Source organism: Sarcophilus harrisii, chromosome 6 (genome assembly GCF_902635505.1).
Source record: "Sarcophilus harrisii chromosome 6, mSarHar1.11, whole genome shotgun sequence".
In the NCBI taxonomy this organism is placed as follows: domain Eukaryota; kingdom Metazoa; phylum Chordata; class Mammalia; order Dasyuromorphia; family Dasyuridae; genus Sarcophilus; species Sarcophilus harrisii.
In genome coordinates this window covers 34,855,186-34,881,959 of record NC_045431.1, presented here as the reverse complement: position 1 = coordinate 34,881,959, position 26,774 = coordinate 34,855,186, and the positions used below count along the sequence as shown (strand labels likewise).

Genomic DNA, 26,774 nt, shown 5'->3' with positions numbered 1-26,774 from the left:
TACTCTCTCATACTTACTACTGCCTGTTAAACCAGCAATAGTTATCCTTGTATATTTTCTGTCTATACTTTTATAATAGATTTTGTCTTCAGAAAAAGGCAAGATAATTTTTTATTTTCCTGAGAATTATGTTCTGAATCAGTTTTACTATAAATGAGTGGGAAACATGGGAGAGGACAAATAGACGAACACAAATCTAGCATGAAGCTCTTTTTCTCTGGAGATACAAACAGGGTTCCAGGAGTTATTATATTATATTTATATTATAGATAATGGAAGCTCACAGAAATGAAAATGACAACCAATCAGTGGCAGAATTCAAACTCAAAAATCTAGAGCCTTTCATTTCAAATTCAGGGCTCTTTTCACTTCATCCCGCTTTTTACTCTTATTGAAAGAATAAATTCTCTCTGAGATGGTGTAATCTTTTTTTCATGAACAACAGACAGGAGGGTGTTGAAGTGCTTCTTCCCTTCCATATTGGGGTGAACCCCAATCATTCAGAGTTTTGTGAATCCGACTAAACGTCTGAATCTGGAGACATCTAATCTAGAAAAACCATAAAATCTGTTTGGATGTCAGATAGCTGGATCTTTACCTGAAGTAATGATTCCCTTCTAAGAGAGAACCTCTTCTTAGGCACATCATGGCATAGACTTACTTCTCACCCCCATCCTCCCAAAAGATTTATAAAAGAAGAAAATCTGGCATCAAAGTTCTTCTCTGGTATAGTAGAGGGTTGGGTTTAGTAGTTAGGTTGAGGATTAATTTTCTTAACCACACCCAAGGGTAGGCAATTTGAAGTGTGATCCATTCCCAAATGTGAACTCCACTGTAATTCTCTTATCTATCAGGCCACAATGAAAAAACATCTGTTGCTAAATAAAATTCCTGTTTTATTTAGTTCATGGGAACTCCTTGTTGCCACTTAAGTTACTTAACACCTATTAGAATTTATAAGTTTATTGAGCATATTGGAATTGAACTAAATTGTTTTTAATATATGGGTGAACATTGACTCACATGTTAGTAGCTCAAGAAGAACGGGTGATTGGGGAAGAGAATATAAAACAATTAGAACAAAAGTTTCAATGACATAAAGAAGAAATAAAGACACACGGGAAAATTCATTTAAAAAGAATAACATACACACACACACACAAAGAATTATCAATACTTTTCAGGCTCTAGGAAAAATGTAAACTAGGTCATATACTTGCAGTGGACGTAGAACTTAGGAGATGTTACGTTCATTGTTTCCTACCAGGGTGATGCTTATAAATTATTTCTCTGATCATTAATTACATTTATCATGTATCCTTTAATCATGGCTTCAGCCATCCCAGGAGAAATTCATCAAAGCAACAATCCCTGGTCACCAAACCTTCTAAAGTTTTTTCTTCCCAGGGTGGCACTCCAATTCCACTGAGATAATGGATCTTAGGAGAATCCAGCTCCTTCTTCAGTGAAGAATAGATAATTTAGGAATCATCCTTTGAAGTGAAGGGTAGATCAACTTAAGTATCTCACTCAAAATTGTCTATAATAGTCACTGTGATTTTTTAGGGTTAAAGTAGGTTGGATCTTTATATAGTCTTAAACCTGTGACTGGAATTATTCAAGTGTAAATGAATGATATTTTAATATTTTAGATGTTACAAATATTAACTCTTTCAAAGGTCTTATACAAATACAAATTCATCTTGTAGCTCTTTAAAGATTATTCTCTCCTCTACTACTACTTGCCCCTCTTTATCTTCCCATATCTTAATTAAGAGATAGGAAGGCTTCAAATGCCTAGTAGGCAAAGGAAGATTAAAAACTCTGGAGCAGTTGATTGTCCAGATATATAACTACACTGATTTTTCTGTTTAGAAAGAAAAGAAACAACTTGGGGGAAGGGAGGAGAAAGAGAATGCTTACTTAGATCCCTTTATCATTATACAGCATTCTATTGCTAAAGCAGCATTCTAATTTGGATTAAGCCGATGAGTGTACAAATAATGCCATTTTAAGCGGTCATTTTTTCCCCATTTTATCAGAATGATTTTGTATGTCATTAGATTTTGTTTTAGAGAGTTGTGATAAATAACTAGCAGGTGTTAATTATCCATGGCAAACACCTTGCTGCATTTTCACAAAGTCTTCTCATGCTATAATGCATCTTGTGTAATCACAGTTTCATAACTATAGAACTGGAAGCTAAATTATAGATATAGTCAAACTAACTCCTTCACTTTATAAATGTGGAAACTGAAGGAGCAGCATAGGGACAAAAACAACAATGAAAGTTGATTTTGAGTTTGGGTTCATGAAAAATTCTGACATAGTAGACAACTTGATGTCAGTCAGAAAGAGCTGGGTTCAAGTTTAAACTCTGACCTATACTGTTTGTGTAATTTTGGATAAATCAACTTCTTAGTGCTCTAGGAAGCCCTTTACAACTTTAGGTTGTAGAGAAAATACTAACTTACATTGGAAGGGGGAATGTTTTCACCTTGAGAGTTCCCTATATCAATGAGGTCACAGGTCTAATCCCTAACCTTGGAATATGAATCCAGTATCATTTTTTTTTTTTTTTGGTACCAAACTTATTCCCAGTATCATCCCTGTTTTTTGAGAACTTGACAGCAGAGAGATGAAATTCTAAAAACAAATGCTACAAGATTTTGAGACTTCCTTTTTTTGAGATTTGCTCTTGAATAGAATATTTTATCTGGTGAAGGCTGCCATGGATCTAGAAATTCTGGCAGTCCCCCAGTTTAAGAACTTTTGGCTTAATCACAGCATGGGAATAGGCAGAGAGAGGAATCTGAGCCACAATGTTTCCTAACTCAAGGCACTTGGGAAGTGATCTAGAGGTAGGAGGAACTGGGGGAAGACAGTGGCTTTCTTGGACTTCTATTATCATGTTTTGTATATTACAGGTTAAATAGATTTATTGTAGACTGGCCTAGGAAACCAACCACCATGAGAAAGGCATTCTGATTTCCAAAAGATTGACATACAAATAGATTTTTTTGGAACTGATCTATTCTTAAGTTGGGAAATGTCTGTAATATGCACGTGTTTATTTTCTTTCATGGTCTCCAAGTGAAATGGAAATTATTATTTTATTTAATTCCCTCTTTAAATAGTTTGCATTTCAAAGTTAATTAAAATGCTTTTACAAAATCCAAAAATCCACAATAGCAACTGATTCCAGCAACGAATCAAATTTAAAAACCTACTCAGATCAACTTTTTAATCTTTTCTTAAAAATTCCACACACAGAGCATATTTTACAGACTTGTTATAGCCTATTAAAACATTCATATTCCTTAAAAAACAATTCATATCAATCTTTTTTTTTTTGGTTAGGAAATATTTCCTTATTTTCAATTCCAAATTACAAGAAATATTTTTTGGTTGTTGTTTTTATTTCTGAATGCTATTCTGTAGAGGATGTCCACTACTTGGTACGGTCTTCATAGCCATCCCTGAGACATTAGTTATATCTAAAGTAGCTTTGAACGTGGGAGAGTCTCTTTGTTTGCTATTAACAGATGCTGTTGTCACTGAGAGGTCACAAGAAGGGTCCAAGTTTCTCCGTCTTTCTAGTGCGTCTGTAGGATGAGAATGCCCAGTTGTTGTCTGCTTCACAGTTCTGGCTTCTTTCCATTTTTTAAGAGCTTCATTCCTTTCCTCCAAAGAAAGTTTATCGAGGTGTTTAGCTCTTAATATCAGAGAAGGAAATAGTGATCCCTGCAGAACTCTGTATATAAACCTACGGGACAAACAGGATGATTAAATTATTCCTCAGAAATAGCTTTGGAAATCAATAAAGTAGTTTTTAGCTAGACCAAAAAAAAGAATATTAAAGCACTACCAGGGCAGTTCTCTACCAGAAGTGTAGCTATATAGCTCCCTCACTGTTTCCAAGCTCCCAGGATAGGTACCTTATTTGGTAGAGACATTCAATTTAGATAAAAGTACAATTTTAAATAAAAACAAAAAATAATATAGGTGAGGGGACCTGAACTTCTGAGTAAATTAGATGGTATTCATCTTAAGCCTTTTAGAAGAGTTGGCCAATTGTCACAGATCATGAGGCACATCTGCCAGTGAAGGAAACTCAATTAAAAAGTTTATTTTTTTTAACCTCCGTTTTCCCTTGTCTCTTCCCAGAGAGTTATTCTATATATAACAAATAATCTTTTTTAAAGATGAAATAAAGAGAAATGAAAAGCAGCAGCATGCTGAAATAAATGCAATGCCTGTGGACCTTCATGAAGGGATGTATTAGGAATATTTACTCACTACCTCTTCATTTGAGTCCCATGTTTACTCTTTGCTACATTCACTTTTAATTTTGTGGTGTGTAGTTCTTTCTATTTACAGTCTCATAGTCATTGGGAATATTGTTACATATAGATTAATGCCTTTGGGGGTCATTTTTGCCAATTTGCAAGCTATGAAGTGAAACTTTAGGGTTATTTTTCTTCTTGCAATTCTCTTATTTAGTGATTTCTCTCATGTATTTGTGAATATTTTGCTTTGGATAATTGTTGATTTATCTGCTTATTCTCAAGATTTTAGAATTTCTTCCTCTGTATCTTTTTCCTTCTTTCTTGCTTGGTTTCCTGGAGGTTAGCTCTCTAAATCAATTCACGGTTCACCAAACCTAGGTCTCTGTCCCAATTGACTTTTAGGGAGACAGACCTGACTGCTGGGACCTTTTCTCTCAGGCTTAGTGGAGTACTATACTTCCCATCTTGCTTCTCCCTCTCCCCAACCTAATACTGTTCGGTCCTTTTCCCTTCATTTCTGGTCCAGCTTTACAGAGCACTACAATGCTGGTACTATCGCATCCTGGGCAGATTTCCATCAGAGTTTGTATCTCTAATATTCTGGGAAGGGAGCCAGGTCAGGAGATGGAGGTGTATGTACTCTATTACAAGCCCAGACTTCTGTCCTCCCCATTAGCTCTTTTCATCTGCCCTTTTGTAGAATTCTGATGCAAGAAAGAACACTGCTGGAGTGGAACGCTGCGGACTAGTCTGACTTCAGAAAATTTCTGCAGCTTGGAGGGTGTTATCTTCAAGGCACATAAAGTTTGTGTTTCATGACAAACTCGTGGGTCAGGAGTGTGGTGGGCAGTGGGTACTGAGTGAGCACAAATTAGGCATTAATTTATGGCGTCCTTACCTTTGTTTTTTATTTTTTTGGATTCTCAGTGTTCTAGACTAGATTATGGAGCAAAAGTTATTTTATTTTGGGCACATAATTTCTCTTTTCGAGCAGTCTGAGAGGTTGTGAGGATGGAAGCAAACTAAATTTTTCCTATCTTGTTAGTCTCATAATTTAGAATTTGACTGATACCTTAATCAGCTCCAGTGGATCAAAGTTGGGAGTGGGAGGTTATTTCTAAGGCCGAGATTTTTTTTTTAATGAGACCTGCTTTTTCTTATAACTAATACAGAAAAAATAAAGATTGGAACTTTGGCTGAATAGTATGACTTGGGCACTGGCTTTTTGAAGAGGTGACTAATATCTGGCTGAAAATGAAATGGCCAAATAGCGATCTACGTCAATTAAAAAAATGCAATTTTCGGCAAAGGAAAAATCCCTACACAGCAATACTTTTCAAGCTTAAATAATTTGAAAGATATTGATAGTAATGAGCATGGGGGTGAGGACAAGGGTATATGTATGAATTCTATAAAAAAAGCAATAAATAGAAAAAGTAATGTTAAGATTAGAGAAATGTTTCCTGATTTTAATTAATGGCAGTGATGAAAAGCATTAATCAAATGTGAACTTAGTATTATGTTATATAGATTCTTGTGAGCATCTCTGTTCTGTCATTATAGTAAAAAAAAAAAGGTTTAACAAGTTCTGACTGTAGATTTTTTTAAACTGCTCTATGAGAAAGAGATTTGTAAACAATATTGGCTAAGTGAAATTTAATGAGAAAATTCATATCTCCAGATATATCATATTGGATTGGGGGATATGGAAAGAGAACAGTCTAGTTTATAAAACACAAGATAATGGGTGTGAAACCCCCATAAATAATTTGAGGTTCCTGAGATCTTTAAGGCATTTTCCTTTAAGTGGTTCAGGTAGAAAATGACCTAAATAAAAAAGGACCGACCACACAATCTCTTAAAGTCTTTGGCTTTAGATCATTTAGGTTGTGAAATCTAGACCGTACCTAGGGAGAAGAGCAATACAAGTTGTGAGGACACAGACTAAATAAAACATTGGATCCATCATGTGCTCTTCCATGATCCAGTAAGGGTTGGATGGTGGGTTGCAAGTCACACACATTGCTCCAAACACCAAGGCAAAGAAAAAGTAAATTAAGATACTGCTACTGATGACCACCATGTGAATCCAAGTCTGCAAGGCAAGGGAAGAAGAGCAGAGAATATAAGTAAGGCATTAAACTCCCTGGATCTCACAGCCTGGTAAAACTTACTGGACTTACATAAAACTATAAATGGATGAATTGACTGACTTCCATTAAAACTGATTAGCAAAATCATTTGTTTGTCTCACAATCACCATCAAAGTTCCCATCAAAGATGAGAAATCTCTGAGCTAGTGTCTGTGGGAAGAATTCAGTGAGTAGGAGAAACTTGTACTCCTTAATATTTCGATAACTATTTCAATATAATTGGTTTCCTTTGTAACTTTTTTATGCATTTGAAAACGTTATTTTGAGAAAGGGTCCACAGAGTTTATAAGACTGAAAAGGGAATTGGAGACATAAAAATGTTTAAGAGCCCTTGCTTTAGAGGTTATATTTTAAAATCCATAGTATGAAAAAATACTTTAATCCTTTTACTTGGTTATTCAGTTATAATATATATTGATTTCACAAGAGGCACATGCATTTCTTATCTGCCCTAATCAACACAAATCATTTAAACTCTTTTGTTTGGGTCAATTTGGTGATTTTTTTTCATAGATCTGGAGAATTTCTCGGATTTTTCCTTCCACAATCTTTGCCCTAAGCAATGGCCCCTTCTTCTTTTAAAAAAAACTTGACTTCTAATAAGTATTTTACAGTCTTTCACTCATTTTAGAAATGATTAGGGTTTTCTCCTTAGTTAAAGTCTGAGCTGAAAGGAGGACCCCAAAAAATGAAGATGCAGTTATAGTGGAATCTGCACGAAACCCAAGGGTAGAAGGAATTAGAGTGGATGTAATGCTAAAAAAGTTGACAATTCTATAGGAGGCCAGCCTGTCCGTTCTTTCTTTCCAATCTCTATCTTCTCTGGCAACCAACTGAGGAATTTCAATTCACTTTGGGGGCAGAAGTATCTAAACATCTTTCCTATTTGATATGCTCTATAATTCTTCAGATGTCCAGGATACATCCCGATATGGTGGTCAGAAGCATCTTTTGGGACATCATCCCATTTTTCACTTGATAGCTTCATAACTTCCTGCATTCTTTCAAATCAAAGTATATTAAAAAAAAACTACAGCAGGATTTAATTTTGAGGCCTTCCCTTGCTCAGTCCATCTGGTTTTCTTCAGAGATTTATGAAAACCCATTCACCTCTGTGTAGATCACACCTTTCCATTCTGAGCTTTGTTGGGTTAAAGTAGGCACTAAGATGGGGCTGACTTGCTTGACTTGTAACTCCTTCCAGATTTTTCTTATTTAAAACACATTGTTTTAAGGGCCAGGTCATTCCAAAAACATTCTACTTTTTCTTCTTTCTACTTCCCCACATCTGTGGGGATAACACTATGAACCCTTCCCCCCATCAAAAAAAAAACCTAAACATAATAAAATTCTTTTTGGACTAAGACAATAAGCCACCAAAATATAACAAATGCTGCATTATCTTGTTTCAACAAATATGCTGAAGTTATTTTAAAAAATAGAAATTTTCTTTCTATCTTCCTATTTCCCCACCTTTTAATATTCCTATCTAGCAGCTCCTATGTTTAACAAAAATATCATCTTACCTTGGCTGGCTCGGATTCATTAAACCTGGAGATGAAAAACTGATAATACCTTTTTATTGTAGCTAAAATGGCAAATAATGAAAAATCTCACATTAGAAAATGTCTTGTACAAATTTTATCACCCCATTTGATTAGGTCATTATCTAAATTTTATTGATGGGGAACCAGGTTGAAGGCAGTAAAGGGACTTTTTTAGTTATGTCAAGAATCAAATTCAGGTCTTCTTGAGAGTCGCATTCATGAGCAGCTCTTGATAGGATTACAACAAATTCCTAGTTTAACTAATGGGGGATAGTTATGATTTCTTGGGTCACTTATCCAAAACCTGATCCATGAAGCCGCAATATCATTTTTCCTTGTCACTGTCCCTCTTAAGAACTCCCTTTGCACCTAGGCAGCAAGAGCTGTCCAAGGTCCCATATAAGGTAAGGGAGAACCAGGTTTCTGTATGTTTCCACTCACCAAAGTCTTACTTTCAATTACAAGGTGGAGAAGAATGATGAACAGAGCCGCAGTGTTCAGGGGGTTCCCAAACATAAAGATGTCAATGTCTGAGCCCTGGTAGGTCTACCAAATGAAAGGGAAAATGGGAAATTAGTTGTGGGTTGATGACAAGTGACCAGCATAGCAGGGTAAATCTTATTAAACAAAACAGAAGAGGAATAAAGATAATTCTGTGTACTCACATAGTAAGGCACAAAGAAGCAAACCAAACTTTGGTAAAAGGCATCAAGCAAGGTGATCCAGAATGTGAGTGGTAAGTAGGCCTGGAAATGAAATAGATATTAAGAGTGAGAGAGATAAACTGGGAGGAGAACAAAATGCCCCCAATACCACCTGTAGAAGATAGAAGCCAGAAACAGGATGGGCACACAGATGAAATGAAATAAAAAAAGCTGGTGAAGCTCTTGCTTGTTCCTGAGGAAGAAAACCAAAGAGCCTCATGCTGATAGATAAAACTTACTATTAGCAAAACAAAAAGCCCTTTCCTTCAAATAGACTCCAGAATCACCTTCTCTTCCTAATTTGACTTTATTTTTTATTTTCCCAAAGTGCAAAAATTCAAACTCATTTATAAAATATGCTACCTCCCAAATAAGGCAATGCTACAATGAGTCCACAAGTATATGTTGGATATTCTTTTCTTTCTCACAAACTTACTATACCTACAATCAATCACCTTTTGTGGTCCTTTGGATAATCAAAATAATGATGACTTTTGGTTCTTCCATAGAAATTTTCCCCTCACTTAATAGAGTCATTTTCTATAATGAGTCTAGAAGAAGAGACTGTATTAAGAGTTGAAAGAATCCCAGTGGTCCAAGGGGAAAGATTTAACATTAAATTAAGATTCTACCTTAGATCTTATTCTCTCTCATCGTAACTTTCTACCTTTTCATTCCCCCTCCCTATGACTTGCAGTCCCTTTTCCCTCTTGGTCCTTTATTATCTCTGCTCTTAGTTTCATCCTTTTAGAATCTTGATCAATTTAGCAATACTGTATCCTCTTAAAAGGGGCAGCTAGGTTGTACCATAGTGCCTGAAGTCAGGAAAACTGATTGAGTTCAAATCTGACCTCAGATACTTCCTAGGTATGTGATCTTGGGCAAATCACTTAACCTTATTTGCCTCATTTTCCTTAAATATAAAATAAACTGGAGAAGGAAATGACAAATCACTTTGATATCTTTACCAAGAAAATTCCAAGTAAGGTCATTAGAAGTCAGACATGACTGAAATACTTGAACAACAAAAATTCCAAACCAAACCACTACCCTTCTCCAAAATTCTTTTAGGACTTTTTCTTTCAGGAAAAAGTCACTCTATAAATTCACTAGGACTTTTTCTTTCAGGAAAAAGTCACTCTATAAATTCACATCACTTAAAAGGGCCCGGGTTGCTTCCAATTTCCCTGCATCTTCCACCCAACTTTCAAATTACCTTTCCTAAGGTGCTGATTGAATAGTGCCATTCTCCCATTCACATATCCTTAGGGGCTCTGGATTGCCTTTAGAATAAAATACAAAATTCTCAGCTTCTGACTTTTACACTATAAATCCACTGATTCTCCCCCAACTTAATTTATGGTTATTGGAGCTGGAAGGGAATTTATAGATTATTTTATTTTACAATGAGAAAACTGAGAAGCAGGATTTGAATCTAGGTGACTTGACCAGAAGTCCATTGCCCTAACCACACACTAGCCCTTGTATTTCCCATCACTTTTCATCCCAGCCAAACTGGCCTGTTTGCTATATAGACTCCAAAACCAAACTTTCACACCCCTCTTTTCCATATTTCTTCCTGGACTGTTTTTGTCCTACTCCTCAGTCCCCTTCAGCATCCCTTGTTTTCAGTGTAAATGACACTTTCTATAATAAACCTTTTGTGATCTTTAGACTTCACCCTGATTTATATTCTCTACTGATCTTTAAATTTGCCCTGTATTTATTTATCAATATATATGTTGTAAGTGCCCACCCACACAGATTATTTAGCACCTTAGTGTCTAGAACAATATTTCACAGATTGTATGTATTTGTTAAATGTTTGCTAAACTGAATTTAAAATCTGAAATAATTTATTATACTGACTAATAGACATAGACCCACAGGGCTGGGACTGAACAACCCTGACAGACAAGTGGAGAAAGTAAAGAGAGGAAATTTGAGACAAAATGAATGAGAAGCTTTTGGAAACCAACCCAGGAGAACTCTGCAAAAAGAAAGATGGGCAGGGGATGAAAGAGGAGGCTTTAAGGGTGATGAGAGAAAGGTGAGAGGATATTATATCCTGGAGGAGAATCATTTCATATCAGCATTCCAGACTTCTTCAATGTTAGGGGAAAAGGATTTAGGGAGCCCAGGAGAGCAGGTTTCAGAGCAGTGAAGACAGGAAATGAGCAAAGTATAAAAGAAAGTGTGCTTGAAGGACAAGTTCAAGGGAAGGGTAACTTCTGGAAAAGGTGAATTCAATGACAACGATTATCTTATATCAAGGGCAGCCTGATATGGCTCTGCCTAAGGCTGTTACCGGCACATCATAAAAGCCAGCCAGCCTATCAGGACACATATAAGTAAAGGGCTGTTAAAGTTTACCAGCAGGACAAATGATCTCAGCACCCCCAAGGGAGAGCACAGTTATAACTGTCAACCCACATAAAATGGGCCCTTAAAATACAGTACAGTCAGGGCCACCATGAACATTTTCATCCAAAAGAGATCCTCTCATTTTAAACCAGTGGTTCCCTCGCTTGCACACTCCTATGTTCTTGTCACTGAACTTGTGACCATTTTAGAAGAAATCTTTGTCTTTCTGAGATCAAATCAATCAAGTGACTGATGCAGAACCTGCATCCTCTAGCCACTCTTCCATTTTGCCTCTCATTGATTTCCATGTGTGTGAATAGGATTCTAACGCTTACCTCTGATTTCTGGCCACTCTTGTAAAGTTCAGGTAGTTGCATGAGAGTTCCTGCAGAAATGTCTTTTTCCAGGATACCATAAATAACTGGAGGTACGGATGTGAAGAGGAGATTGAAGAAGATCAAAACCCAGTAATCTGACATGGATGTTCCAGAAAATCCACAAAAGAATTGGTACCAAAAGAGAAGGTTTACATAAGCCTAGAAATGAAGACACTCAAATTAGAGCAACAATAATTCATGATAGAAATGGCAGCTAACTTAAAAGTCATTTTTTAAGGTTTTCAGAGTGCTTTATGAATTCTCTTGCTAATATAGGTGCTAGAATTAGCTCTATTTGGGGGATCAGAAAACTAGTGTCCGAAGTAGTATTCTGAACTCAAATCTTCCTAATGTCACTCCTATTATTTAATCCACTAAATCATACAACTGCTTCCATTTGAGTATTTCATTACCTGAAGAAGTCAATTCTGTTAAACACAATGCTTTATCCCCCTCAGATGTTACTATGGGTGACAATGAGTAAATGGCCTTATTTTATTTCATTCACGTGTCTCAAAGGTATCAGGGAGTTGCAAAGATAATGCCTTAGGAAAAGCTGATCTAATGCCTCACAGCCTATAGAATCTCCCTTATATCTGTATTTGTCCACTTGAGTGAGCAGTGAATAGAAATTCACTTAGTGTGAGATCACTGAGATGGAATTACCTATGGAAGATCTTAAATCTTTCTTTAAATAATCTCCATGAAAGAATTTTTTTTCCTCAAATAACCAGCAATAATACCTTTCTCGCTCAGATACAGGTAGGTTTTAGGAATAAAAGTTTGGCACTCAAGGTAAAAAACTGTAGGTTTGGTTGATCAAAATCCAAAAATATTTCCAAGAATTTCTGAGACACTGGTTTGTTTTTTGAAAGATAAGGGGGCTGTCAAGTCTCTAAACTTTGCTGAAAGATGCATCTTTTAAATTAAAGTCAATCATAGGCACCAGGAAGATCTTTGACAAATACAAGAATACTTTTATTAAAATGACAGCTTTTGGACAAACATCTTTCTTTTTATCATCAACCTTTTTTTTTCTTTTTTGAAAAGCACTAAGCTTTAAAACAAAATTCTATTAACATAAAAACCACCTAAAATTATGACCCATTCGAGAGAATTTATGTCAATGGAAATCTTTTTTTTTAATATTAAGGGTAGAGATTTTTGTTATGTTTTCTTTTAGTGAGCTAAAATTGAACTTAGTCTAAATTTTGCTGACCCAAATAATATAGGAACATTATTATTATCATCATTTCATCCCTTCATTTATCATCCATTTAGAATCAGAGAATTTTAGTTTGAAAGGATCCTAATAGTCACTTAGTCTTTCCAAATCTATATCAAATGAAGACGTGAGATTTTAGTGGCTTATCCCAGTCACCAGCTTGTAAGCAATAGGGCTCAGACTAAAAATGGGATTTCCCATCAGTTTAACAATTAAAATTCTAAGTTCAAATTCTAGATCTTTTCCCCTTTCTCCTAATGGACAGTATCACACATTTCAAAGTTCCACTTTTCACAACCCTTTTATAGAAGATCACAAATCAGATTTTAAATGAATCAGACAAGACTTAATTGAATTTAAATGTACAGAGAGCAGCAAATCCTAACTGATGGACAAGACTGCAATTTGCTGCCAGCAGTTTTTGATAAAGCACTGAATTAATGATTGTGCCATCTCATTTCTAGACCTCAATCATCAAAATCTGAGATGCTGTCACCATTCTTTAATGTACCAGGACTGACAAAAAAGGGAAGAGAGTGTGGAAACAAGATCCCTAAATGTCACATACCACATTCTTGTAGAAGAAATATAGAATCATGTTAGATAGTCTAGTATAACACCAATGTCCATGAACGAGTAGGAGCTTGGTGAGATGTCTGAACTGGGAAACTGCAAAATCACTGGCCATCACTGCCTGCAGAAAGAAAAGAAAAAAACTTAAAGACATCAGAAGGGATTCATTAGCCATGACTTGCAAACTCTTAAATTAGCCAGTTCTGCTATTCAAAAGATAATAAGCATAAAGAAGAAGCTGAGAGTATGAGAGTAGAGCTATAAAAGTTTTGCATAGGAATTTTTTATTTTACCAATACATACAAAATTAGATTTTTTTAAAATCAATTCATTATTCCTTGTGAATAATACCTGGCTTCCCCTGCCCCTAATTCTCCTTAGCTTGTGCTCATATATGCACCAGCTTCCTTTGTTCTGTTATTTTTCAGTGAAGTTTTTCTACTCGAGTCCTATTTTGGGAACTGCATGAAATATTACAGTCAAAACATTGCATGACTTTAAAATAATCTTCTAGGCACTCACCCTATATCTCAGGCAAAGAGATCTGAATTCTCAATCTTTCTAGGATAGAATGTCAGAATTTATATTTGTTCCTCTTTCTCCAGTCTATCAACACTTGAATCTATAGTGTTCCTTACTATGTAGCTGGCAGTTATTTTCTAACTATAAAGGGGTAATGTCTTGGAAAGTAATTTTCAAGGAATTGATTTGATAATACTATAACAACAGAGAACGCACAATAGAATTTAGATATTCCTTTAAAACCTTCCTTGCCCCATTTTTTGTAGTAACAAAGAATTTTTTGGGGGTAGTCAATGCTTATAATTGTTTAGCAATGGCTAAACAAGTTGTGGAAACTGAGCCTTTAAGAGGTAATAAAGAGAATGAATACTGAGAAGTATAGGGAGACCTATGAATTGATGCAAAGTGAAGTAACTAGAACCAATAAAAAAAAAAATAACAAATTCTTGAACGTGGCTCCAAATAAGAAATAGGAGAAGACACCTTCTTCCATATCTTCACAGAGGTGTGGGAAAGATGGAAGTGAAATTCTTATAGTGTCATTATTGGTTAGATTTGGTGATTTTTTTCTTCTTTTTACTTTTTGTTATAGGGGATGATTCTCTGCAATAGAAAATACTGTGAAACATACATGATAAAAATTATATCAATAAAAAATATTTTTTAAAAATTTCCTTGCCAATTTTTAAGCATTTTTTCTTTTATACTAAAAGTGGTTGTTCTGAAGACTACACATATATAACAAGCATTTGTATATAATACACAACTTTATGGGCTACAATTTCATCAGCATGGAAACATTCTCTCATAATTATTCAGTTATTTCAGTTGTGTCCAATTCTTTATGACCCTTTTAGGGTTTTCTTCACCAAGAGACTGAAGTGTTTTTCTATTTCCTTTTCCAGCTCATTTTACAGATAAGGAAACTGAGGCAAACAGGGTTAAGTGACTTCCCAAGGTCACACAGCTAGAAAATGTCTGAGGTTATATTTGAACTGAGGAATATGAATCTTCTTTCCTCCAAGCCTGATGCTCTACACTGCACTACCCATTTTCCCTTTCCTTCAGGGAATTGAAGGAAATTCAGTTTTTCTCCTTTAGAGATCACAAAATCATATTTAGAGCTAACAAGGGCCTTAAACAGTTCTAAACCCAGAGGGATTGTGACTCATGCAGTGGCGAAGAACAAACAAAAAGAAAACAAAAACACATCTCTCCTGTCAGACTTTTTAGTGATGGTACTTTTCTTTAATTAAACTCACATGACACAAGGATCCTACCAAAAGCCTTTCTAGCTGACTGAACTTAAAATATTTACTTTAAGCATTAAGGATGACCTTCATGCAAGAGGCATCAGAATAGGGATTCAGTGGAAGATAATTTAAAGAAACTCATAGTAGTAGTACTTGTTTGTATAGAACATTTTGTTGTAAAGAGCCTTTCATACATCACCTAATTTTATGCTTTCTCATAATGGCTCTGTAGGTTAGATAATAAAATATCACTTACTCTTAGGGTTCACAAGATTATAAAACCATAGACCTGCAGTTAAAAGGGAACTCAGATAACATCTAGTCCAACATCTTCATTTGAAAAATGAGGAAATTGAGCTCACCAAGCAAACTGAAGTGACTTGAACCCAATTCAAGAAGTGACTTGTTCAAGATCACAGAGCTAATGTACGATGGAATCAGATAGAAAAATCACATGTTCAGACTATATATCGAATGCTCTCTCTGATATGCCATGATGCTCCCAAATTATACAAGTTAGTTAACTTTTAAATTGATGTGGTACTCTTAAAATAAAAACTTTGTTTCATCATACATAATCAGTGTAGGCTATTTCTTATACCATATGCCTGTTCTTCAGAAATAGGCAGACAGTATTTTCCTTGAAGAAGGGAAGGTCCCATTATTAAGAACAAGAGATGGTCCCTGAAAATAATGTCATTTTTCCAGTAAGTCCACCACCTAGCAACACAATCTATCATGTATCTGTACTTACTTGCCTTATGGAAGTTCACAACTTATTAATGATCTTACACCCAGAACATTTCAGATGATGTTTCTTTCTCTTTTAGATTTTTTTTTTTTGGCAAAAATGTAGATATTTTAAGAGTTAATTTCTATTGATAGCTCATAAGTAAATGCCACATTGTCATTGCTGAAACAACTTGTGGGGAAAAAGGAAGATCAAAGATGAGCCTGGATTGCTCCTTGGAGGAGTAAAGACAATGATACTTGACAGAAAGGACAAAGGGCTGTTCAGTTTTTATTCTGCTTCTTCTGTTTTTTTTTTCCTGCCAAGGAGAAATTGCATTGGAAATGACAGAATATAAATGGCTAATAAGGTTGATACCCAATATAAAGAGGAAGAAAGTAAGATGACTCTTAGATGTCCTTCCTGAATTCAAATCCCTCAACCAAGATGAACAAATCTCAAGTACTGAAATAATGGAAAATGGAAAAATACCTCAGGGTTAGAAAAGGATAAATGTCATTTAATGTAAATAAAAGAATAGAGCAAGATCTGGAAACCATTAGAGACTGAGATTAATTAGAAAAATTTTAGAATACATCATATTAAAGAGATGGTTAGTGAACATTTAAAAAATTTAGAATGGGCAAATCATTCAACCTTTTAGGGATTACAAAGAGCCAGCTTGCCTTCATCAAGAATACAACATTCTGGACAATCTTTTGGGAAGCATTATTAATCTGCTGGAGAAGGGAATATTATATTTGTTATTATTATATTATATATTATAATTATCTAGATTGTAGAAAACATTTTATGGAGCATCTTAGATTATCCTTGTGAAAAGAATGGAAAGATGTGGACCAGATGATAATACAACTAGACGGGCCCAAAGCTGAATGACTGACACAGATTACACACTAATGATTCAAAGTCACCTTGCCTTCATTAGATCGTCCTAGCAATCTTTGCTTTTCCCTATCTTGTCTGACACTGGGAGCAATGCAATTTTCTGTTTTCATCATCTTTGCCACGCCAGAAAAATTTATGTGATAACCAAAATAATAATGTAAAGGAAAATACTTGAAAGGCCTCTGGATTCTGCTTAAAAAAATGAATGATAATGATGGCTAAAGACTATTGATGAAATGTATTTTTTCAGACATAGCCAATGTGTTCTTTTGTTTCGCTGGATTACTTTTTAAAATTTTAATTAAATTTAAAATAATTTAAAATTTATTTTTTTAAATAAAGGAGTGCTTCAAATTAGGAATGATAATGTGACTTATGAGTAGTGCTATATATATATATATAAAAGAAAATAAAGAGAATTATTTTAAGAATACAAAAATAAAATAAAGTACAGAAAAGGGCACAGAGCAATATTTTTATTACAATTTTTACTCTCCCATCTACAACGTGAAAACTAAAATTACATGTTTTTTTCCATTAGCAAAGTGAGGATGCTCCAACTGTTATCTTCCTTACTGTGCTATTTGGGGCTTTAAATGAAATAACAGAAATGAGCTGAAAACAACATGGAAACATAAGGTAGGATTGGCAGAGCACAAAAGATTAGATCCCTAAAGAGAAGTCCTCCTTTATTTAAAAAAGGTATAATTTAGCAAAACCAATCAACACAGTGATCTTATCTGAAAATAATATTTCTGACTGAAGATTATCAGATTGATATACTAAGACTCCTTCCAGTTGTTATTTTTTAATCTGACATACCACAGAATTTTGTACCTTTTGAATTACAAAAAGTCACAAAGTTAGTTATCATAAACTCTAAAAGAACAGAATGGCAGTTTTGATAGTTTGTTTCAGTCAGGAATACGTATATTCAGATACTTTGTATTTGACAACTTAACACTAAGGTACAAAGTAGATGCAAATCTGCACTGGCAAAAGTGGTTTCCTCATTGGAGTTCTTATCTCAGTGGTTTGCACCTAGAAGGCATTTTATGATTCTCAATGACATTTAAAGAGCATTTGCTTTCATAATATTTCTTCAAAGTTAATAATGTATTGATTCTTGGAAAGACTTATATGAACTGATGCAAAATGAAGTGAGCAGAACCAGGAGGCTATTGTATACAGTAACAGCGATAATGTTTGAGGAAGAACTGTGAGTGACTTACCTGTTTTGGGCAATATAATGATCCCCAATAATCCCAAAGGATTCATGATGAAGCATATTATCTGTCTCCAGAGAAAGAACTGATACTATCTGAAGACAGACTGAGGCATGCCATTTTAAAATTTCTTTCACTCTTTTTAAATTCAAGGCTTCTTTTACAAATGACTAATATGGAAATGTTTAATGTGATTACACATATATAAACTACATCAGACTGCTTACTGTCTCAGGGAGTGGAGACAGACAATTTTGAACTCAACATTTTCAAAAAATATTAAAACTTTTTTTAAACATGTAATTGAGGAAAAATAAAATATGGCTTTAAAAAGTTCAATAGAGAATTATGGAAAAAATTGAATTATGTATAAAAAAGATCTACAGTTCCCTATATTATCCTTTTTTCTCCTGATTTTTGAATATGGAAATGTGTTAATATTTTTCAAGTTCATAATAAAAACAATTTTTAAAGGGAGAGAGGGGCTCATGCAGAATGCCTTATATAATTGTAGGAAATATAGTTTTGGATTAGTTATTGAGTATTCCATCTGATAATTCAAGGACCTTTCCTCTCTTGAGATTTTGTTACAAAGAAGGCCTTCCCTACCCTTCAAATGCCCTATGTATTAAGGCATTTAAAAACTTCACAAATAAATGCAGAAAGATATAAATATTAAATCCATCTTTTTTTAGATTATGATTTAATCAAAATTACATTCACTAAAGAGCCATGGAAAGAAAGATCAAAGATTTGTTGGAAGCTAAATAACTTAATCCTAAAGAATGAATGGGTCAAATATTAAATACAGAAATAATCAATAATTGAACAGAATAACAACAATGAGACAACATGCCAAAAGCTATGGGTTACACCTTGATTTGGGAAGTGAGCAGCTTTTGAAAGTCATGGAGACTTTCACACATACATTATTCACTAACCTGCATGCCTTCTTGGCCTGAAATTCCTATTCCAATGTCAGCAACTTGTATCATACTAACATCATTGGCTCCATCACCTTCCCAGGGTCAATTGGATATGGGAGATAGGAGGCATTAAAAAGAAGGGATAATAATATAAGTTGGGATGTGCAATGACATGAACCTGGGAAATTTTTATTGATGATAAACAAATCCCTTCCCTGCTTATCCCATTTCCCCCAAATTCACTGGAAGGAACATTAGCCAAATGGAGAGGCTGAGAGAGCCCGTCACAGACATTGAGTTGGACAGAAGGAGTCCCCAGCTCCCACTCACCGATAGCCAAGGTCATCACTTGGAGCTGATTTCGTACTAATTTAACCACCTCACTTTTCTGCAAGGGTGTTGCTCGGCAGCAGACAACAGCTTGGCACAATCCAGTGAGCTCTAAAAATCGACTCTGCAGACTGTCCTGCAGTGCAAATTCTAATGTTTTCCCAGTGATGATGAGCCCAGCTCGCAGCGGAGGAACATGAATGCAAAGCGATGGGAAGTTTGGAGGCTTTTGAATGTCTTTCTTAAGTTCTTCTAAAGTCTTATTCATCAACATCTCACAGGCTTCCTTTAAAAAGAGAGAGACAGAAACAGATTAAACATTAATGGCTTTGTGTTGTACATGCAAGAGTTAGAGTTATTGTCCAATTGTCTCTTCCCTTCAGCAATTACTGTGTCCATCAAGTTAACCTAGTGTGGGAAAATCTATAAAATTTCAGCAATCAATAGGGCTTTTGAAAAGGGCTATGCTATTGCATCCCTGTATGTAATGGTGAGTGCTTGCATGTGCATTTGCAAGTAGGAGAAAGGAATTAGTCAAATTAGGTGAATTATCTAGAGAAAAATGTATTGGACAAGGAAGAGGCCCCTCCCCTCAAAAAAAAAAAAAACAAAACAAAACCAAAAATCTGAAAAGAAAGCAAATGGAATACAATATCACATATATATTACATTTAAATATCTCCATGATCCAGTTATACAATCTGGTTGGGATAGCTCATATTTACATATAACAAGTTTGCAAAGTGTTTTATATTCCCTATCTCATTTGAATCAAAACACAAATTGTGAATGACAATAATTAATAAGACTTTGACTATTCCAGGCAAAAGCTGATGGCCATGCATGAAAGTTATAGCACCCACAGGAGACCTATACTCAGGCTCTCAACATTATTTTAGACAAATTGTTAAGACTATCAACTCTTTGGGAGTACAAATTGTTTCATTAATTATATTTGTATCACCAATGTCTAGCACAGTTCCTGGGATATCAGAGATGCTAAAAAAAAAATTGTTAATTGACTGAATCATGCTAAGGAACTTCATCAGAAAAGCAGTAATTTAGGAGAGAGAGGGTAGGTTGCTAAAAGCAGGCACCCTGGCAGTAGCAAAAATGACAGCTGACAGCTTGACATGGGATATTGAGACAGAATCATATAAAATACATGAGTGGTCAAAAAAATACGAGAGACTGGAGACAAATTGCTCTATAGGTCATATTCAAGAGATCCTGAGGCCACAGTATTACACTTTTGTATAACAATCAATGCTTAATATAGTGACTGTGAGCTGCTAAGAAAATGTTGACTTATGATACTCTGCTTAAGAAGGCAGGAAAGAGTGGAAAACATAGAAATGAAATTTTCATGTAATTGGAGACTATCTTGTTTTGTACTTCAAATTTCATTTTACACATTTAAGAAAGGCCTTTCATCCAAGAGATGCAAATATTTCTTGTTCATGATGTAGATTATGGGTAGAGCCTGTCTAGAATAAGTCCTCGATAATACCTCTTAGATAAGCAAAGTTATCATTTTCTGCTTCTGTTGTCATGTTTTGATAAATTCATGAAATCCTAACACTTCTGCCATTTATAAAATATAAAGTTTATTGGGTTTCTGTGTATGATGCTGATGTGTGATGGGGGGGAAAGAATATTCAAAAAGAATGGAGGATTCAGAGCTTTTGACCACCTAACAATCTACTAGGGAAGAAAAGGTTAAAAGGCTGACATCATAAACAATCTTGGTGTGGCAGGACCTGGGATTTCACTGGACAGAGGACTTAGTGTTCTAATTTCACTGCGTCAGGGAATTCCCAGGGAAGAAAGTTCCACAATTAATACAATACTAGTTGTATTGCAACTTAATTTTAAAGATTTACCTGGTGCATTGAGAAGATAAGGGACCTTCTCAGAATCATAGAGACAATATGAGTCACAAGTAGACTTTGAACCCATTTTCTTGAAAGTAAGATCTCTGTTTACTATATAATATCAATTATTCATCTACCATTTATTAAGCACCTATTATGAACCAGCCACGTACTAAGTGCTGGGATACAAAAGCAACTCTTCTCTCTCCCCTCTCCACTCCCAATCTAGTCCCTACTCTCTAGGTGCTCAAAGTCTAACAAAGGAGACAACGTTCAAAGAAATACCTAGGATAAATTAAAAGATTCTCTGCAGAAGGAAGGAAGATAACTATAATTATAATTAAACAATGTAAGGCAGTAATGATTAATGCTAAGTTTTTTGATACAGGTAAGAAGCAGTGGTTTCCCAGTGGTAAGGAAGAAAGTTTCATGAAACAGATAGAACTGGAACTGAACCATGAGTGTTTTTGGCCAATGGAAGGTGATGAAAGGGGCCTTGCAGACAAGGGAAGGACACATTCAGATGTTCACTTTGCATAGTACAGGGATAGTCAATGACAGCACAAAGTCTGAGAACCAAATAAGGAGGCAGCGGAAATACCTTTCATTGGTTCAAGGAACAGACTGTGCGTCTCAGATTGTTCTTTGGTTGTGGCCCTAACTGGAATGTCATTATTTTAATTAGAGCATCATCGTAAGAGAAAAGAAAGAGAAGACTGTCTTTGTAGCCTGTTCATACTTCTTTTATTTAATGATGAAAATTGCAAAATGTCTTTTAGGTTCACAAAGTGCTTTACAGCTGTTACTTCATTTGATCCTCCCTTTATGGTAGGTGGTGCTTTTTCCTGTTTTACAGATAAAGAAACCAAGGCTCAGAGAGATGAAACTCATTTCATAGTAAGGGTCTGAGAAAGGATTTGAATCCAGACCTTCCTAATATGATATCATGATTAGATTATATAAGTCATTTTCAGAGACATTCCAAGACTCCACGTTAGGGACTGTCCAACTCTGTAAGGAGCTTATAATCTTGTCTGATAGAAGAGATTCAGGACCAGAGAACCAGAGTTTAAATCCCAGTTCTGCTCTTTCCTGGCTCTGTGATCTCAGCTGCCCGGCTTCACGATCTTGGAGGGGGGTTCCCTCTTTATAGGCTTTGGTTCCTAAATCTGTAAGCTCTAGTTGTCTGGTGATGGCCTCGATGATACAGAGATGTGGTTCTATGGTGGGACCTCCTTCCCCGGATGGAGATTGGACCCCAGGATGGGTCATTTTCAAGCATTAATGAAATGCTTCATAGATATTCATATAAGATGCTGAAGGACTTTCTCTAAATCTCTCTTCATCCTGGGGCTCCTTCTACCTCAAAATCACCAATGTCACGATTTGTTATCATCTCTTCATCTAGTAAAATCCTTCAGAACGTGTAGACCAATCATCGGTAGAGACAGCCTACCTGCCACGTGGTTTTCCATGACCCTTTGTATTACTGCAACTCTAATTCTAAAACTAGTGACTTTGCCCAGCCCTCCCTCCCTTCAATCCAACTCACTTGCATCTCATGGCCTCACCTCCCTGATGTCCCGCCCTCCTCCAGAATAAATTCCAACATTGAATACCTGAGTGACCCAGGTGAAGGTTTCTGACTCGATTTCCTTGTCTGTAAGGACTTATACTAGATAGCTTATGATGTCCCTACCATATAGAGATGGAATTTTTCTTTGTGGCAGAAGACAGCATAGAATCACTGAAAACAATCAGTTTAACAAAAATATAACTAGATTTCTTGTTCCTGTTCAGCCAAATTGTCATCTGCAAGGTACTATCTGGCAAAAGAGGCAAAAGTCCTGCTTTGGAGAGTTCCCAATCTAGCACTAAGGCAGCCTCTTTTACACTCCTGTGGATTTCCATGAGGCAGTTTTGATGTGCCTTGGGGCTCGGGATCATTAATTCAGTGTGCTCAGCCAGTGGGAACTTTTGGGGACAATATCCAGCACCCACAGGTGACCCCTCTTTTGTTTGGACTCTGGCAGGACCCTGTCTTCTGTGTCACTGATGACAGAACCACATAGGTGAGCAGCTCTCTCCTTGTTTGATCCCTCATCTCCAGGTGTAAGTAAGGGCTTGCTCCTCCAGGATAGAACCTTCCTTTTATCCCTATCTCCAGGGCTTAGATTTTAGTAGGTGCCCAATAAGTGCTTGTTGGACATGGAATGGATATTAAGATTCAGCGGGTCAATGAATAACGTCTCTGCAGTTATATCTGGGATAAAATCTTCTCTGATTTTAGTGAATGCCTGGAGACCCTTATACGGAGAACCTTCAAGGCATTGTTTTGTTTTTATGAGACAAGACAATATATTTTTTTTAAATAAGCAGACACAGCTAGATCCAAGAACAAGGTATAATGAATAAACTATTGGACTTGAAACAAAAAAAAAGAAATGAATTCAAATTCTGCCTCAGATACTAGGTTTTTTTTTTTTTTTTGTTTGTTTGTTTGTTTTGGCAATTCCATCAATTTTTTTTCTGGTCTCAATTTTCTCTCCTGTACAATGGGAATAATCATTATCTCACAGGATTGTTGTGGGAATCAAATGAGTTAATAGTGAGCATACTAAATGCCTTCATTTAAATTTAAGCTTCAATAGTTTAAAACCGAAGAAATACTAATGGCAGCTCTGTATGCATAAAGTGCTTGGCAAACCTTAAAGTGCTATTTAAATTCTATCATCATCATCATCATCAAAACAGTGCTACATAGCACATAATAGGGGCCAATGAAATTGTAATAAATCTTGTGGGATTTCGGAGGGAAAAGAAATTACTGCGAATTGCTATAGTCAGGGAAGGATCTGTTTGATCTGATTATAGAGAAGGGATGGTAAGCATTGTAGAGAGAGCAGAAAGGGAACAAATACCCTATTGGCAGAAAAGCAACACAATTATGGGCAGAGCAGTGAGTAGATCTAGAGGGGAAAGCTTTCATTGGGGAGTAAGTGAGAGGGAAGGGACTAATCAAATCCAAGCTTGCCTTGAATACTGGAATTCCCATTAAACATCCCAGGCTGAGGGTGTGTGTGGAAGCATCTGTATTCAACAGAATGTTTCAAAGCCTTATAATTTTCCAGAAGTAATGGCACAGACATACCACCAGAGGGCATGGGTATTTAATAAACATTTATTAGGCACGAGTCTGCCTGGAGCTATATCCTAGAAATACAAAGAAATCAGGACTAGTTCTCCAAGAGCTTACATGGTGAAGGAAGGAGCTGGTCAAAGCTTCAAGGAAGAGGAGGTCTTGGAGGTGGCTGGGGATTCTGAGAGAAGCAGAGAGAAGGAAAGTGAAGGCAAGGAGGGAGTGGGATAGTAATATAGGCAAATGCAATGAGGATTTAGGTATCCTCATGGTTCCTGGCTTTTAAAATGATATCAAGTATTTGTGGAAATATGTATAGATATATTTATATTGGATCACTTGAGAAATGGGGGAGGAGGTAGGAGGAAGGGAAGGAAAAAATTAGAACACAGGGTTTTGTAGGGATGAATGCTGAAAATTATCCAGGTATATATTTTGAAAATAAAAAGCTTTAATTAAAAAATGATATCAAGGAACATTACTCACAAAATTACTCACTGGCGGTCACAAGAAAGCATCTCTTGTACACAATGTACAGCAAAAATGAGGAAATTCTTAGGTGTGGTACTAACCCACTCTTGGGCAGCGAAAGCTTTCTCGGACTGGGAAGGCTCTAACCATGGGCTTGATGACAGAATATGTAACATGTTGCCCAGGTTCTGGACTAGCTAAATAGGGGAAGGTTCAAGAGGAGGATGTTAGCCAGCAGGTGTTTGAATAAGGAGGGGTCCTGGGAAAGGTGGCCCTGAGCTTCCTTATCTGGCTGGCCTCTGGAGTAGACCCTCCCAATATAAGAGTATCACTGATATCATCTGAGATCACTTAGACTGGCTGCTTTTATTGACAAAAAATTTAGTAATAATAACAATAGAATTTAACTATCATTTACAAGGCATTTTACATGTGTTATCTTGTTTGATCTTTAACAAAAATGCTTTCGATATAAATCATTATTATTTTTTTAAAATGAGGAAACAGAAGAGGTTGTCTCCCCTTCTTCCCATGTATTTCTGACATCTGCTTGGCCCATAGGGCTCGTGGCTATATTATATCTCGTATTTTTGGCCAATGAAAGAGTTCAGAGGAACCAATGGACTCTGGTCCTTATTGGGACCATGCAGAGAGTCCAGCAGATGTGAGAAAGAGTATGACTGATATGAAGGTGTCCCATGCTGGAGAAAAGGGGGCTGGAGAAAAGTCACTCTTCCTTTGACTGATTTTTGCTGTGTTTTTATATCTCTTCTCTGCCCTGAAGTTGCTAATTCGAGGCTACTAATCCAAGGTCTAGGGCAGAAGAGGGAAACTGAGCACCAGACCTGGGAGCAGGACTACTTGGGTCCAAATCAAACCTTATTGTATATTTAGGGTAAGCTTAAGCAAGTCACTTAACAATTCTGGGTCTCCTTGTGCTCCCTTGGACACCGTTCAGACAGAGGATGCTTCAGGGCTGAAATGGATGACTAAGGTTTCTTTAAATGGCACATTCTATAATGACGTTCCTTCTCCAATCACATATAACACTTTTTGTTGTCTCTATGTGTACTTATCAAACAGTAGGTGATTAATAAATGCCTAGTGAGTAATTAGCTATATCAAGTATCACATGTTCCTGCAAGAGTGTAAAGACTTTTCAAGGAAACCACTTCTTTTATCCAAACTTTGCCACCTAGTAGGTATTTAGTAAATAGTTGTTGTTAGAGATATGATGTATGTTATCCTCTCAAATATAAAATTATATGTACTGGTCTAAAGTGATAACAATAAAACTGGCATTTCCTAGTTATTTAGCTTTTTGTTGGTTTCCAGCTCCCAATGACCACACTTCAGAACCCAGAGCCAAAACTAGCTGATAATCTTTCTACTCACTTTATTTTGGGTGTTGAAGATAAAGATTTTGTCATCTTGTTCCAGTAATTTGCAAGCATAAGCTATATTAACAGCTGTCTCCTGCTTATCTCCTGTCAGCATCCAGATCTTAATTCCTGCTTTTTGCAAGGATTCTATCGCCTCTGGAACACCCTCTTGCAGCCGGTCTTCAATGCCAGTAGCACCTACAACGGGACAATATAAAACAGAGGTCACTTAGAGAACTAAGTCAATGGGAACCCTCAGTGTAAACATGGGGTATTACCCATCCAGTCGATCCATGCTAGGAACAATTCTAATTCTGAAGCTCCCAACTACAAGCATCTGCTAACTTACAGAAGGTTCCATGGATTGTGAAAATTTCTCTATAGACACTGGTAAAAAATTAATTACATACAAAGAGTTCAACTGTGGCTAGAAATAAGGAGAGAAGAGAGGTTCCACAGGAGGGAGAGGTCAGTTTGTCAATCTGAAGGGTTTTTTAATTTTATTTTTCTTTTGTTCTTAATTTTTAGTTTATGGAATAAAAGAAGCATTTATATATTATTTATATTAATATAATATTGTTATAATATAACAATAAAGTAATAAATAGATGAATAAAATAATAAATTTTATTTATATTTCTATTATAAAAATAAAATAATAATAAATAAATGATAAATATAATAATAAATATATTATTTATATAATATATAACAAAATAATTGATTGCTATCATGTAAATTTCTTCCCCCCCCCGTTTTTTTTCCTTCCAAGCTGCTCTA

The 26,774-nt window shown here is 35.8% G+C and overlaps 1 protein-coding gene across 1 annotated transcript in view; it reads right to left on the bottom strand.

Moving 5' to 3' along the window:
- Positions 1–441: 441 nt before the first annotated feature.
- Positions 442–26,774, bottom strand: part of ATP10D (ATPase phospholipid transporting 10D (putative)) — a 97,583-nt gene continuing 71,250 nt past the window's right edge. Inside the window, exons 15-23 of the mRNA XM_031943355.1 lie at positions 26,008–26,192; positions 19,129–19,414; positions 18,814–18,890; positions 13,228–13,353; positions 11,393–11,593; positions 8,655–8,735; positions 8,431–8,535; positions 6,197–6,384; positions 442–3,766 (exon numbers count right to left, since the gene is read on the bottom strand). Coding sequence (XP_031799215.1) covers positions 3,418–3,766; positions 6,197–6,384; positions 8,431–8,535; positions 8,655–8,735; positions 11,393–11,593; positions 13,228–13,353; positions 18,814–18,890; positions 19,129–19,414; positions 26,008–26,192 — 1,598 coding nt within the window. The 3' untranslated portion in view covers positions 442–3,417. The remainder of the gene's footprint in view (positions 3,767–6,196; positions 6,385–8,430; positions 8,536–8,654; positions 8,736–11,392; positions 11,594–13,227; positions 13,354–18,813; positions 18,891–19,128; positions 19,415–26,007; positions 26,193–26,774) is intronic.